This window comes from Simochromis diagramma, unplaced genomic scaffold, assembly GCF_900408965.1.
Source record: "Simochromis diagramma unplaced genomic scaffold, fSimDia1.1 OVJJ01000304.1, whole genome shotgun sequence".
Taxonomy (NCBI): domain Eukaryota; kingdom Metazoa; phylum Chordata; class Actinopteri; order Cichliformes; family Cichlidae; genus Simochromis; species Simochromis diagramma.
In genome coordinates, this window is record NW_024387030.1 from 14,495,786 (window position 1) to 14,512,578 (window position 16,793).

Consider the following 16,793-nt stretch of genomic DNA (forward strand, 5'->3'; position numbering starts at 1 on the left):
AATAGTACATTTCCCTTTTTTAGGGAATGACCTGTATGTATCTGTGTGAAATCAATAAATGGATCAAGTGCTGCATTATCTTTAGTTACATTGATGTTTTTTATTTATGGTGACACAGTGGTGGAATATCGCTGTTGCTTTCGTATAAATGAAGCGGACATACCTGCGTGGCCGCGATCTAATCCTGTTTACATAAAGTAAACCTGCTCCCGAGCAGGTTTACGCTTACGGCTCTGTTGCTACGACAGCAAGTCCCGGATGAGCTTCGGGGAACCGAACGATCCAAGATCACGCGAAATCGTCAACAATCTAATCCAGCTAATTTACTTAGCGAGGTACGAAGAACGGGCCCCAGATCAATGGGAATAACAGCAGCTAACAGCAGCTTATAAAAGGCAACACAATACTACAAAGGCTACAAGGGCTAATAATTATTATAAATGAATGCTTTCAAACTAAGTATATATTTTCCAATCTAAAGTGAAGTCTTGCTAATAACTACTACTATTGGTTTGGCTCCTATTAGGGAGAAATGGCCTTGTATATTCTGATTATGATTAATAAAACATTTATACGTGCTCTATATAGACTCTGCACGCCAGTGATATGCAGGCTAATAGGTAATTAGTTGATGATCATCACGTGCATTTTAACATAAAGTGTTGCTTGGTATTCGAAGCGTGTGGTGTTTGCCTAATTTATACTAATACTAGAGTCACAAACCAATAATCACGTTACTTTTAAAGGTTGTCAGGTTGCACATTCCACTTCTGTCAGAAAACAAAATCCAGTTTTCTCACCAAACTCTGGCATGCCTGTGTAGAGCTTTTCGGACAGAAAACTGTGATCTCTGAAACTCTGCACGGTGTTTCCCATCGCGATGACGGACACCATCACCAGCCAGCTCCGCAGGACGTTCAGAAAGCGACTCATCTCTTCTGTGTGGAAGAAGCACCTGTCAGAGAGGAAAACTGCCGGTTCACTGCAGGACACACCACTCCGAACTACAGGTCAGTACAAACCCCGGTTATATAACATTAGCATTGGACGGAAGAATAGATGTATTTCTATTTCATGTCTAACATAAGACATTAGCTGGCAATACATCAGTAACTCATATGACATAACAAGCTAACCCTGGATTAAGCAGGTTTATACAATTAGCTAGCCTATTATACTTTAAAATATCACGAGTACGTCATGTATTTACCTGACTGCGCCTGTCAAACTATCATATTCCCGACAAAACAGGAGTATACTGGCGCTAGAAAAAGTGGGACTGAAGCCAACCGAGTGGCGAGTCTTTCAATCTTGGCTCGTGGGGTTAACCAATAAGAGCGCTTAAAAATGGCTCCTGTTAATCGTACCATGATTGTGATTGGCGATTTCAGGCGTTAGGGTTCCGCCTATTTTTCCCTCTAACCAATCTACATATAGCAATCCTGTCGCGTGTGGACAGTGCTAGACTGCGTCCAAACAAAGAGTAGCTGTAGAGCAAGAGAATTCTGCAGGTGACGTGCCTCTACGAGCAAGGCTTGCCACTTGGCAGCCACCTTTGTAACGTTTCCGAGCACTTATTCCGAATCTAAATCCCAATTAATTATATTATTAGGTAATTGTGAACATGAAAAACTGCATCTATAGAAAGACCTATGAAATAATGCAAAAGACGTTCGAATTTTGACTCAACTAATCTACGACTAAACACGGTCTAAAATACGATTTTTTAACAAGCATTTATCCACTGGAAGTATATATACATTCTCTCACAATCTTAATTCAATACTCTTTGAAAGCCATGCATTTCTTTTATATAAAAATAGATGTAGATTTGAGGGGTCCCAGTATTTTGGAAAATGCTTTTAAAAAAGTTATAAAATATTATAAATGTTATTAAACATTAAGGCACACCAGCTCACTGTGCAGCAACTGAAGCAACACAACAATATCAAAATATAAAGAACATATGAAGGAAATCGCTCTTTGTAATATTTCTATTGAAATGTTTTTGCCTATTTATTTTAAATGTACGGGCAGTTCAAAGTTTCGTCACGTGGATCAATATTGTCGCGCGCATGCGCCTTTCTCTGTTGCTATCCACTTGTTGTAGTTACAGGAAGATTAACGGCGATTGCTGGACCTGGCGATACCAACTAGCTTACTGTTAGCAGCCTCCACAGAAATTCAAGGCAAGTTTTTGTGGTCCGGGTATAGTGGTTAACTCATTTGCCTTGCATGTGAAAGGTTCCCGGTTCGTTTCCGGGAGGAAACACAAACCCACCCTCAGAGTGTTATAAGCTAATGTACTCTCAAGTGCTGGTCCCAGCCCAAAGGAAGGGCATCCGCGCGTAATAGTCAAAATACGCGGATCTATTTGCTGTGGCGATCCCTTGGGAAATAAGCGAGCAGGCGAAAGTACCTTCTTTCTGTTGCTGTATGTATTTGTACTTCATTATAAAAACCTCAGTGGTGTCAAATTAAGCAGACTTTGCGTAGTTGACAACGCGTGCAGGCATAAAAGTAACGCTTTATTTAGCAGTTTGGTTTTGTCTTAACCATAGACTGTCTATAACGTGTTAAGATGATTTCACTGCCACAGCAGGCAGACTTAGAAAGCAGCAGCGGTTCTCAGGTGAGAGCATGCTAACTGTAAATCACTGTAGGACGGTGTTAGTGTTGCAGTCTTCGTGTTAAGCTGTCGTGGAGCAGAGTGTTATTAATACAACGGCGTTTTTATGAGATCATCTTAGAAGTGACTGTTGTGTTTGCCCTTGGATGTTGCAGATGCCAGGGTAAACACTAGATACTTGGTCCCACGAAGATTTCTCCGGGCAGATCGTCCCCCCCTTTGCAGTGAAAATGCCAGCCGTGATCCGGGATAAAGAGGACTCTGAATCCTCCTCAGAAGACGAGCAAGAGTAAGTACAAGTTAGCAGTTCATATTAATATGTCTGCTGCAGAATAAAGGACAGCCTGCGATCTAAACAGAGTCAAGGTCAGAGGTTATAGAAGCACCTGGGATTATCTGCTTTACATCACAAATAAAACAAGCTGCCTCAAATCTGTCTTTTCTCATTTAAAGAAAAAAGCAACAACTCTCTCAATCAATGCTATTGGTGCCTTTGTTTTGAGTATTTTGTCCTTCAAGAGGAGCTACTGTTGCTTGTTTGCAGACACACTGGAGAAGAGTAGGATATTGCTCACAGTCCCTGCAATCCCTGTGGGACTTGGCAAGTCAGTTAACTTCTTAGCCTACTGATCCTCTTGGCATACTGCATAAGATTTCCAAATAATACATCTTGTAATATGACATTATGGTGAACTAAAAGCATTGTTCATTTTCTCTCTCATTGCAAGTTACCAAATCAATTTAAGGTGAAATGTAATCGGTGAGGGATTACAGAAGATGTCCTGAGCTCTGTTTAATCATTTATGTCAAGATACATGAAAACAAAATGACACCTTCAGGTGTCTTTCATTCTGTATAATTGATGACTGTCATTTAGACAAATGAGTATATATCCCTCTGCTGTGGATGCACCAGCTGGTCTTTGCTTTCTTGTCTCGGTCTAATAATTCCCTCTTAAGCCGTGCTTAGTCATACCTTTCTGGGTTCCTCTGTATCTGCTTTTAGGCTCCATCTCCTAAATTAGTTTGGATTGCTTAGAGTTAGCATTTAACCTTCAGGCTACCAACGCTGCATTTATTGACATGGCAGTAATTATGCATTGAGATGCTACAACATGGTTGTTCAAAAATATCTACCCCATAAACACATTGCAAGAGTAATATTGCAGTAGTTTTTTTTTAAACAACTGCTGTCTGCAATTTTTTACTTGCACACAAAAAGTCTTGACACCATGAAAGAAGTGTTGACCTTCCTCAAAAACACAAAAGGAAAGTCACCATGACTGTGATAAAAGGAAAGTACTGTTTTGGTGCGAAAATGAGAAATAGGTGCCGCGGTTTACTGAAACAGCAAACACACAAGGTAATATAGTATATAAAGCAAAAACAAAGTTTTTACAATTCTAAAGAGCTTGAAAGTCATATTTTGTTTGACCGCCTTTATTCTTCAGCACAGCCTGAACTCTCTTGGGCAAGTTCCGGGCATCTTGAAGGACTTTCAAAGCTCTTCTTTGGATGCCTTCTGTTCTGTTCTCTGTCAAGATGATCCCACACTGCTTCAATAATGTTGAGGTCCAGGCTCCGGTGAGACTGATAGTGTTCCACTGTGGGTTTTTTAATCCAGGTATACTTGTACTGCCTTGGCATTGTATGCGGAATCATTGTCATGCTTAAAAATGAAACTGTTTGCAATGAGATGCTTTTCAGATAGTGTTGCATTGTAGATGAAAATGTGAAACCACTTTTCTTTGTTTATAATTATATAAATAATCCACAACATCACTGGCTGAAATGTAGCCCCAAACCCTGACAGAGCCTTCAGTGTGTTTTACAGATGGCTAAAGACAAATTCTGGATTCACCACTCCGTAAGGCCTGTTGCTGCGCAGTTCTTTTGAATTTTGGGATTTTTCTGTCCTTTCTCCCTGTTTGTCTTCCTTAAGCCTGGCTTTTTGACAGCCACCCTTCCACTTAAACCATTGCTAATGAGGGCTTGGTTTAGAGTAGCAGATCAACTGAAGAGCCAGATGCATCTCTCAGGTCGTGTGTCAGATTTGTACTTGTCCTATTCCTTAATGAACATTTCATCTGCTGTAGATAGTTTTTTTAGGCCTGCCACATCTTTTTCTTCTTTAACTTGTCCAGTTTCCCTTTTAAGGACACACTGCGCATCTCGCTACACAAACAGTTCAGCTAATAGCTCTTTGGAAACGACACTGGTTCACGCCTTGAGTTTGGTGCCTTTTAATGCTTGCTTGTATTATAGTGAGCAAAATGCAAAGAAATTATGTACCAGTTTTTCTTAAGTTCAATTTAAAATGGACAAAATAACAGGAGTATGCACAGTTTCACTTCTGGTAAGTAAGGTTGCACTCTTTGCCTTAATTACAGTGTATGCGGACCTTCATGCCACATGGGACGGCTACATGGTATAACATTACAGGCTGTCACAAAAGATGCACAGCACACATAAAGGCGAAACCATCCATTGGAAACCTATTATGGCAGAAACACAAGTCTACAGCACAGGCCTTTATTTCAACCTTTTATTGAATTTAATAAAAACAGAAATATCATAATCATGAGAATAAATGTTTTACAAAATGCACCCTGCACATGCTGATAGATGTCTGTCCAATAAGCCGTTCTATTTAAAATAAGATAAGATATACTTCATTTAGCCCATGTGCCAAAACATTAAAGACAACCTATAACAAGTTTAGATAAAGTAAAATAATGCAGTAGACGTGGGACTGGAACCAAAATGTAATAGAAAGAAATGTCAGTTCCTCTTTGAATTTTACTGTTACAAATATCAACAATGCTTTAAAAGTACTAATATTGCACGATCATATTCAGAGATGATGGTGGTGATGTTAACACATTCTTCTGTATAAGATCTTAACATCTTGTGTGTATGCAGGTGTCTCGGTAGTCTCGGTGATGGCTTACGCTCATGATAAACAACAAGCTTAAATACTATCAAAAGACTCCTCTTAACAGTGAGCGACCCAGCCGTGTCAGTGCGATAATCTGCGATATTGTCTCACATACCTGGATACTTGAGCTAAGGGCAGCAGTTGCTTGCATGCCCCACCTCTCCCACTTATCAAGGCTGGTCATACCTGATTGACTTCTACTCCATCATCATGTCACCTTATCTTATTTTGACCCCCTGATAAGCAGGCTGCGTCTGGTACTGTGAGACATTCTCGACTTTTACAAGGGTATTTGGAGTACTGTACATGGGTTTGTTATTGCCCGGCACCTCACAAAGCTCTGTGTGGTTCTGCCTCTATCTGCTTGACTGAAATAAACACCACGTCACGCGGCATTCCCGCAGCCTTAGGTAAGATGCCCATATAGGTCAGTTCATGTCATCCTGGAAGATTTTGGGCACTGAAATTCACCCCAAAGTGCATCTCTGAAACTTTGCTCCTGTTATTTTTATTAAGTGTCTGTATAATTTGTCACCCGCTAGAGACCATCCCTGCATCTCATGGGGCAGCCTTAGCAAGACCATCCCGATTCTCCTGTTTTTCCCTGAAGCTGTTGTTTCAAAAGATGGAAGCATATCTTCTGTTGGAGGTACAGTGCAGAGTAAAAAAAATGTCATTTTGGAGCCTATAAAAGTTCAATGCTAAGAATATCTTGTTGTGCTTTTTGCACAGAACGATATAATATGGCCTTCAAGATTGTGCGCACAGAGAGCCGCCTGGTACGAGAAATACTCAGCAATCACGGATTCCATGAGGTAATGTTCTCACTTAAATCGTACAACTTTAACAGATAATCTTGTAAAAACACATTGTTTTTCTTTTTTTCTTTCTTTTTTTTTGCGGCACATGCAATTGTAGGATACGCTTTACTGTAGGTCTGTTAATCTTCATTTGACTGCTGGTGACAAAGCCCGGGAATGCACCCATGGAAAAAAACAAAATGACCTCAAAAAGCATTAATCTGGTTTCACGAGGGCACACAATCCCCGTTATTGCTCTCTCCAAGCAGCTACAATTAATTCCCTTTTTATTTCATTTCAATGCTTCTCGACTGCTGCTAACCCATCATCAAAAGGCAGACGAGTGTCTACCGCAGCCCGGACAGAGCCAAACTTTAATAAGCCTTTATTGCGAACATCTGGCTCTCCACGGGACGCGGACAGAATGGCCATGTGAATCCCGCCTCCTAACAAATTGTTGGAAAAATACACAAATAAAGAGATAAAATAACATGACAGTGATGGAAATCTGTGAACTGGCCTTCCCTTTTGAGATCGTGTCAAAAGCGTAAGTCGTACAGTAGTTCGTGGGGTTAGTGATGGGGTAATGGTGGTGGTGCTGGAGTCTGTTTCTTAGATTCAGCCGAGCAATCAAACGTGATGGACGTCAGAATACGATGCTTCTGTTAGTGGCTGGAAACTTGAGAGCTTACCCTTTTAATGATCCCTTTGCTGGTGTATTTTACTTTTTGTGCGCTAAATCAAAATCATTTCATCTGGCTTGTCTGCTCAGTTCAGTCTTGCTGTTTTTCAGGTTCACCCAAACAGCAATGACTTCAACCTCATGTGGACAGGGTCTCACCTCAAGCCTTACGTACTACGCAGCCTTCAAGACTTCCAGAAGGTCAACCACTTTCCCAGGTATAATAGAGGTTTCAAATATAGAGTGTGTTTCCACTGTTTCCTCTGTTATAAATATCGCCGTATGAGGCAATGTGTTTGTTGGCTTTCGCTTGCAACGTGCGATTTATTTGGGACCGATGCCTTTATGAAGCATGAAGTGAATCACACCGTCAGGCCCAGGGTGTTCTGTAGCCGTTATGTGTTCCTATATTTGTTCTTCCACACGTCCAGATCGCACGAACTGACACGCAAAGACCGTCTCTATAAAAACATCCAGCGAATGCAACAGACTCATGGCTTCAAAAACTTCCACATTGTTCCTCAGACCTTTGTGCTTCCCGCCGAGTACCAGGAATTCTGCAGTAAGATACCACCCACACATAATCCCGTTCGTCTTAGCAGGGCTATATTTATGACATGTTTACAGTCATTTTGAATGACTGCAGTTCTCTGCGTTTCCTGCTTTCCTCTTCTTCTTTTCTTTCTTTTCCTCAGATTGCTTTGCCAAGGACAAGGGCCCGTGGATAATTAAACCGGTAGCATCTTCAAGAGGACGAGGTATCTACTTGGTTAGCAATGTGAGTTTATTTTATTCTTAGACTTCTGTGCCTTTTGATCCTTAAAATGTGAACACGTCACACTTTTCTCTCCTTTCATTTTCCCCTCTCCCCAACCGGTCACACCAGATGGCCACCCTCCCCTGAGTCTGCTGCCATGGCTGCCAAGTGCTTGTTCGTAGGAGATAATTGGCTCCCTGGCCTTCTGTCTGTAGTGTTTTAGTCTTTTCCTTAACATATAATGTGTACTGTGGCTATTACACTGTTTTAAATGGCTCTGAGTCTAATTACATTTTTTAATTCTAAACTTCAGTTGTCAAAACTTTCAGAGGACTTCAGTGATATAATAAATATAATTTGACAGAAAAATACTTCTACAAATTCCACCTCGTTGTTTGTTCCTGGAGCTTTGTGGCTACAAACCTGAGTGGTCATCGAGGAAAAAAGAAAGCAAATTAGTGGACTTTGTGTTGCAAGTATGCTGCCAACCTAGTGTTTTTGAAAGGTTAAGAGTAAACCTTAACCTTTAAGTAAAGTAATTTTGAGTCACGGTTATAGGTATTTTTCTTTCTTCCTTAATTCCCTGTGTAGTTTAGTCTTGGTATACTTGGTACTGCTGATCCCCAAGTTTGGAGGATGTCAACTATTACTTCTTTCCCACCTGTGTTTGAGCTTGGTGTGACTGCACTGGCGTGTGTTTGCAAAGATGGGGAAAGTTATTCCACATTGCTTTTATGTCGGACTAGTGTCGGATGTTGGAACTCGGAAGTGATGTCGCTCCAGAGTTAGTGCATTCCAGTGCTAAAGTTGGAAAAGCGAGAACAAAAACAGGATTTGTTTTGATTCTTAGCGAGGTAAAGCCATCCAGGTATCACAAGCAATACAACATAATACTTGTTTTTTATGTGGGGTGGCTGTAGCTCAGGAGGTAGAGTAGGTCATCTGCTGATTGTCTGCTGATCAGAAGGTTGGTTGTTCGATCCCTGGCTCCCCCGGTTTGTATCTATTAGAGTATGAATGTTAGTTAGAAAGCACTGAAAAGCATAGAAAAGAGTCTGTGTGTGAATGGGTGAAAAAAATGCTTTGAGTGCTCCAGGAGAACAGAAAAGCACTATATAAGAATCAGTCCATTTACATACTTAAAACCAGCATTGGGGCACATTCTTCGGTAGAGCCTGGTCAGTGCTTTGTGTATAGCTTTTTTTTTATCAAGTCACAAACATACAACATTGGCTATGGAGATTTTACAGTTCAAATTGTACTACTGTTTACAGTAATACACTTTACATTCATTGCCACCATTGCAGACTGTTAACTGGAGGTTGGTGGGGCTTCTCTGACTTTCCGAATAGGAAATATGAGTTGAAGGGGGCATTCGAGATTAAATTTCGGACCAGGGACTCAGAAATCCTGATTTCTGACCTAATCTGGAATCCACAGTTCTTCTCCCCAAAATAGCCTTTTCAAAAAAATAAAAAATAAAAATAGTGTTGGCATATTTGTAAAGTATGAAAGATAAAACAACACTGAACACGATTAACTGAATCTTTCTTTGTTAATGGGGACTCCAGCACTGGGACTAGTGTTTAATAGTAACTACAAAGCTAAAGCCAGCAGAGTTTAAGAATAGGTTAACACGGACTGAGAAACGGGGAGAAGAAAACAGCTAATCTTAATGCCAAGCAAAGCTCAAAACAATAATACTGACTGTCAGTCAGCTCTTCTGTTGTGTGTGTGTGTGTGAGAATAAACCATGTGCAAGCATGGATTCGCATTAAGGGTAAAACCTTAGTGGGAGTTAACTATAAGCACACTGACATAAAAAAGTACCATGTGAACTCAAACAGTCACTTGGCCAGATGTTATCTAAGTGTGGGGGTTGCACTGATACAGCTGTCTTCGAAGTAAGTATCAACCAGCGTTTCAGACATTAATAAGCTTCGCGGAGTAAATCACACACTTTCAAGGCCCCGGGCTCTTGGAGGAGCTCAACAAGGTTCTCACCCTTGGAAAACATGTGCACGATTCTTCTTCTTCTCAGGCATTTTTATGAAACAGTGGAAAGAATGTCAGAGCGATATTTGGAGAAAAGAAAGAAATACGTTCATCTTTTTTGCTTTGCTTTTTCTCTGAACTGTAGCCAGCGCTGAGGTTACTCCAACTCCTACCCCCCCCCTTTACCCCATCTCTTCTCAACTTCACCACCTGCAACACATTTCAACCTCATAAATGACCCATCTCCCACCACCAGATTGTGTTTTTATAGGCTGTTATTGAAGCTTGACCCGCTATGACCAGCGTCACTGAAACTTTTCTTCATCTTATTATCCTTTGATGTTTATGGTTCACTGCAGCGTCTCGTCAGCCCAATGAACTTGAGTATTTAATGCAGTTCTATATGAATCATTCGTGGTGTTGTAGCTTTAAACTTGTGATAAAATACTGCCCGCATTTTCTTCTGTGTTCATCATATCTTCTTTTGTGCGTCCTGCTTCTCATCTACAGCCAAATCAGATTTCCATGACTGAAAACATTTTGGTGTCTCGCTATATTAATAACCCGCTACTCATTGATGGTGAGTTGTTACAGTTATATTTTTGCTATTTTCTTTTGACAGATTTGCACTGAACAATTTTATGACTTAATCTAATTGTTGTTTTTACAGGGTTCAAGTTTGACGTTCGTTTGTACGTGTTGGTAACGTCTTACGATCCTCTCCTCATCTATGTGTATGAGGAAGGCTTGGCTAGGTGAGTGTTTTTACCTTTGAAATGGTGACTAATACAATAGAAGCTATCTCCTGGTGCTTTTACATAAGATTTTATGTTGTCTTTTTGGTATCCATCCATCCATACAGCCATACATCTTGCTGTTTATCTGCTTCTAGCTGATAGAGACGGTAATTTAAACAAATATATATAGACTTCCCTTTCTCCAGCCACTTCCTCAGCTCTTCTGGGCTGTGTTACCAAAGTGTTCCTGATTTAGCTGAGAGACAAATTCTTTTAAGTGTGTCCTGGGTCTGCCCCAGGTTCTCCTACCGGTATACCCCAAGACACCTCACTTAGGAGGCACTCACAAGGCTTCTTATGTAGAAGTCACCTTAACTTGATGAGATGATGATCAAAGTCTTCACTTATATTTTTTTGCAACTGAAAAATAACAGTATGTTACGTCTTTATGATTCAACACCTTGTCAAGATCTACAAGTATTTTTAACTTTCGCTACATTTCCACTCTGTGTTGTTTGCTGTTGCTGGCGTCGCCACATCACGATGCATTTGATTGACACACTTCGACTGCAGTTCACACACTTCTCAGAGTCATCCATAGGGTTGTATTTGACTTTCTAGTTGGTCAGTTCTGGCTGGATGGCATAGATAGAACAGTAAGTCACTCAACACATTCTTTTACTAAATATAAGTTCTTTCTCTCTCCTAAAACCACCAGTTATCAATTAAAAATTCAGTGATGTGAGATTGTCCTTGCCTCTCCCTCTGTCAGCCCTGTGAAGGACTAGCGAGCTGTCCTCTTGGCTTCTGACAGTTTGAATAGGCTCCCCTAATTTAGACAAGTGGTTAACCAACATGAAACTTCCTGTTTATATGTGTCACGTTATATTAGGTTTTTGTGCCACGTTGCGTGTTGTTAAGGAAAACCTTGTTTATTATTATGGATCCAGCGGGACTTTGTGAAACACTACATTCATCTTCCTTTAGCACCCACAAGAGGGCATCCTAAACTTTGCAGACTGCCTGTGTGGAGCGTGTGGCTTTGGCCACTTTGAAACAAAGCGCCCTATTGTTTCACTTGTAGGATGTGCTAATCAAATGTTTGCTGATTGTGACATTGTTCAAAGCTCATATCTATCACGACTTTATGTAATTGCGCTCGAGTTATTAGGCCTGGGTGTTCAGAGCAATAATAATTTCTTTAACAAAGAAAGGCTATTGTCAGACACGGTTGGGTCAGGAGAGGGTTGATGATTTATAGAATGACTGGCTCCTCACCTCGCTCTGATAGAGGTGCGTGCTCATGCTGGAAACACAGTGCCACTTCCCTCTTATTTGCTGGCTTCATTATTAACTGTTTTCAGTAAATCATGGCCGAATCTTGAATCCCACTTTTATCTCCTGACATTCCTTCACATGTGTTGGTATTCAGGTACATGGTGTGTGCCAAAGGAATTCTGATTATTGCACATGTGGCATCCACTCCTCTCAAACACTGCCAGAAACTAATCTCTTTCCCAAGTGCCCTTATTATTTATAGTCAAGTGTCTTACAAATGTGGATGTTACGGCACATGGATATGTAGGGGAATAGTTGGATTACGTAGAAGGATTTTTTCCCCCCCTTTTTCCTCTTGTGTAAATAAACCCTGCTCCTTCACAGATTTGCCACAGTTAAGTATGACAGGACTTCAAAGAACATCAAGAACACATTCATGCACCTCACCAACTACAGCGTGAACAAAAAGAGCAGCGATTATGTCAGGTAAGTCCCTTCAGTGATCAAAATACAACGCGGTGCTGTTACAGGAAGGCTCCCCCTCTGACTCATCCATTTATTACGGCTGGAGTGTTTGAAGCTCATTTCTTTCTTTTCAGTTGCGATGACCCCGAAGTTGAGGATTATGGGAACAAATGGAGTATGAGTGCAGTGCTGAGGTATTTGAAGCAGGAGGGGAAGGACACCACATGTGAGTTAGACCTTCACCTTGTTCTTTTCATTTTTAATATCCATGCAATGACGACAGAAGTAACTTTTCAATCTGTTTTCTTTTTTAAAATATCTTATTTTCCTTTGATGTTTCTGTCGCAGCGCTGATGAAGCAAGTTGAGGACCTCATCGTCAAAGCTGTACTGAGCGCTGAGCTACAGATAGCCACCGCCTGCAAGACATTTGTTCCTCACAAGACAAACTGCTTTGGTAATCGTTTCCTATTCTTCTTAAAACTGTCTTTTTTCCCCAGCCACAGTTAAAACAATCTAGTCCCCCAAAATATGCTTACACCTGCTACAGCCACTGTGAATTATGGGATCCAGCTGCGTTTCCAAAAGAATTTGCTAAAATTCTGAAAGACTAGTCTGATTGTGAAGGCCATCAGCACAAATGTGGCTCCTCAAGAATTTCTTTTGAATGAAATTTGAACTCCGGGGGGAAAGAAAATGTCTTTTTGCTCACGGTGCAGAAGCACTCACACATACTTAGTCATACATATTACCACACCCCTCACATTTCTCTTCAGCTTCAGATTCATTGTCCAGCAGCTCCTCCATACTATTTGTCCACTGAACCGTGCTGAAGTTGTAGACATTCATTCCTCAGTGTGGAACCTTCCTGCATGTTTGCTGCCCTCTGACTGGCTGCCGGGTCGTGGACGGCCTGTTGACTGAAGCAGGAATTTGCTTCCTCTCCTCTGTTGCCATTCAGCCTGATTTAGACTGACTGTTTTCTTGGCTAGTCTTGCCTTGCAGTGGGCTCGTGTGAACTCCATTTTGGAGCCATTACCCATGTTAGTGTTGGCACTAATTGTCTGCGCTCTTTCTTCGTGTCTGGCAGCCTTTCTGAGATTTTGGGTTTGAAAGCGAGTACGCTGGCCTAGCTTCTCTCAGCACCACTGCCTCTTTTTCACTCTCTCCCCCCCTTTTCTTTTGCTGTTTCTTCTGCCGCGTTATGTTTATAATTCGCCCTTTCATGCTCACATTCTCCTCACCTCTCAGACGTTAGAAAAATAAAGGACTCCACAGTTGTGACAGGCCTCTTAGACGTAATAGTCCTACGATGGGCGGTTGTTTGGGCTGTACTGGATGCGTATCAGCAAAATATAACCATCAGACATTCGCCTGCATAAAGATGCTATCTGCACCCTGAGCATCACTGCAAGGTTGAGAAAACACACATTAACCCAGGGTGTAAAGGTGACCATGCAGGTATTTACTTACCAAGCCTCAACCTGGCTTTCATACATACCTGAGAGACACTGTATACAACGCGATGACATATTTTTGGAGAGAGGGGGTGAAAAACAAGAATGGATAAACAGGTTTGCTCCTGTTCTCATTCATTATTTTTGTCAGTGCTTGTATTCTGTTTTTGTGTTTTGTTTTGTTTTTTTAAATGCATTCACAAAAATGCTCCACAGATGCATGCAAACAGCACATTAGCAACTGAATCTGATCTTGCACCAACCTGTAGACGAGTAAGAATGTGTTCCTGTTTTATATTGTTTTGTTCATAGCCTGCTTTGAAACTGAACTAAAGGTGAACAAGTGGTAAGAGGTGTTTACATTAATATTGCAGAAACCCAAGTCTGCTTCATGTATACAGTAGCTGGACTGAACAATAACAATTAGGTACTGCACCTTTTGATTAGGACACATAATACTCTGGAGTCTGTTGTGAGCATGGCCATTATCGTACTTCATCCGTATCAGTTTACTGTTGAATTTAGTGCAGTTTTGTTGTCTTAGATGGCCTCAAGCAAGTTAATTACAGCATTCATAGTCTATTTACAGGATTATATTTCCAAAGATAGACAGTAGACCACCCTCATCCTTTCTCTGTTGATCTGTCTCTCCCAGTGTGGTCATGTTGCTCTCTGTGTGTATGTGCATACATTATGAACACAGGAACATGTAGAAACCAGTATAAATCATGTGTTTTCCAAACATACAAGCTTAAAGCTGTCTAAGCTTCAGGAAGTCCAGTCCGATATCTTTGTGGGCTTCTTTTTCTTGTCCCTGAAATAAAAACCCACCCTAACCACCTGGGAGTCATGTTCACTCAGCCACTGTCAGCTCCTTTGCTTCTCCTCTTTCACTTATCCTTACTATACTTTCCCACTTCACAGCCACCACTATCCTCAGCCTACTTCCTGGCATGCCTGTAATAGTAAACAGGTAAAGCGTCAGAATGCGTGGCAACAAATGCATGTGTGTTAGCTCAATGAACGCGCTGATAAAAGCAGCCATTGTTTAGAGTTTTAATACAGTCTGTTGCTTGTCTGGAAGGGAGCCATGCGAGACCATAAAGCACATTATAATCTTAATTTACTGCAAATTGTTCCCTGCCATTTTAATGCCTATTAATGGCTTTAATACAATGTTTATTGTTTTCCAATTGGATTTCTTCCCTTTGCTTGAATTGCACGGTGTATCTAAATGCACATACTGTAACAAAATCTTTTTATAGCTCCGTAATGTCTCATGTGGGAAGAAATAAAAACAGCAGTTTTTTCGTTTTACATTGTAAGGAGTGGGTGTAAGTGTGTGTGTGTGTGAGTGTGTGTCTGTGGAGAGAAAATGCCACCCATGCAGCTCTTTACCGCTGCTGTGTGATTAATGGACAGGGTTTTTTGCTGAGAGATGCTGATTATGAGATGTTTTGACTAAGATCTGATTAGCCAAACCAAAGGCCTATTTTATTACACACAAAACATTCCACTTACTGGTCCTATGTTTCACTGAACGTCCCTCATTAAGTGCTGAGTGTGGTTGGATCTCCCGTCTGCGAACCACTCCGCCTGTCTTACATTTGTCAGATACTCCCACACTTCACTGCGGCACAGTGTTTGTGTTCCTATGATGACAGTGCAGCTGCTGTGTAACTGAGTGTTTTCGAGAATGATTAATGGTTTTGGGTCCCGCTATCACAATAACGCTATAGAGTGTTAACAGCGACTTAATTTGTTGTCCTGGGAGTGTTTTCTCGATTGCGGCTCTGAGGCGTGCCTGTTAAGCTCCTTGCGACAGCAGTGAAACAGTTCAGCGCCATTAATTTATTTCTGAATTTAATTGTCCTTGCTGTGAAAAGAACACACATGAAGGAAATACTTTATGTTGATGTTGTTATTGTGGACCAACAAGCTGCATGGGCAGGGTGGGGGAGATCATTGTTTTTGGGCGTTTGTCTGTTGTGGTGAATTTTCCAGCAGCGCCCATCCAATAACAAAAAAGAAAGCAAACCAAAAAACCCCCTCAAAAAACTCTTCATCATCCCTTTTCTCTGTCATATTTATTCCCTCCCTCCCTCTTTAATGGGTGTGATGTGGATGTTCGCTGCCTCTCGTCTGCTTGTCTGTGATGCTTGTTGTGGGCTCTCTGTGGGCACATTTAAAAGTGCTCTCCTGGCAGCGGTCGAGCCGCAGAACAAACGTGCTTAACAGTGAGCGCTTCGACAGGCTCACAGGGAAGGAATGGCGTCTGCTACTAATTGGGGGGAAATTTGTGACACATGGAGCCTGCATGTCGGGGGGGACGGTGAGGTGGTGTAACACCTCCTGTTTTTTTTTTTTTGTTGTTGTTGTTTTTTCTCCCTGTTTTTGTGGTGCCACTGAAGTGAGAGCGTAAGCTAAGCCATTTTATTCCAGCGCTCTTGTCTATAAGCTTTATGATACACACACTCTCTCCCCATCTTCCTATAAAAGTGGATTGAATGGTATAAAGCTAGCAAGTGGAAAATAAAATGCTTTGCTAAGTGAGCACTGCTTAGCAGTGGGGGTCCCGTCCATCCGCAGAAGGTAAAGAAGGTAAAGATGGCAGTGGCAGCTTATGTTGCAGCTTTTGGCTTGTGGGCGTAAGGCAGACTTTGCTCATTTCCATCACGAAAATAGTGTTTGCACTTTCACCAATTTGGACCCTATGACACTATAAGTCATAAGTTCAGCTCTCAGTGCATGTGATATACAGTGACCCAGTGATATTGTGCTTCCCTGATGTAAAGAAATGTTCTCAAAGTGTGTCCTGAAAAAATTAAATTTAACAAACTCATTCAAAGGTACAGTAAGTCATTCTTTGTTATTTAATAGAAAAAAGAATGTTGGACTCATTAATATACATAGATTAATGTGCAACTACATCTTCTAGCAAACTGATACATTCTCATGAATGTAAAGAATTAATCCACTAAAAATATATAGGAGCAGGTGCCAGTGCGTGGATTTCAACATGTTGCCCATCATCTCGAATAAAGTGGCTGAGATGGA

At 41.2% G+C, this 16,793-nt stretch overlaps 1 protein-coding gene across 8 annotated transcripts in view; it reads left to right on the plus strand.

The window, feature by feature from the left end:
- Positions 1-586: 586 nt before the first annotated feature.
- ttll5 (tubulin tyrosine ligase-like family, member 5) overlaps positions 587-16,793 on the plus strand; it is a 57,371-nt gene continuing 41,164 nt past the window's right edge. For 5 of the 8 annotated variants that reach the window (XM_040042668.1, XM_040042662.1, XM_040042667.1 and 2 more), the window contains exons 1-12: positions 2,063-2,189; positions 2,785-2,918; positions 6,109-6,215; positions 6,299-6,381; positions 7,160-7,266; positions 7,480-7,610; positions 7,744-7,826; positions 10,311-10,380; positions 10,471-10,555; positions 12,200-12,301; positions 12,415-12,506; positions 12,629-12,736. In XM_040042668.1, coding sequence (XP_039898602.1) covers positions 2,860-2,918; positions 6,109-6,215; positions 6,299-6,381; positions 7,160-7,266; positions 7,480-7,610; positions 7,744-7,826; positions 10,311-10,380; positions 10,471-10,555; positions 12,200-12,301; positions 12,415-12,506; positions 12,629-12,736 — 1,027 coding nt within the window. In that variant the 5' untranslated portion in view covers positions 2,063-2,189; positions 2,785-2,859. The other 3 variants (XM_040042665.1, XM_040042664.1, XM_040042666.1) reach the window with 3 other exon arrangements.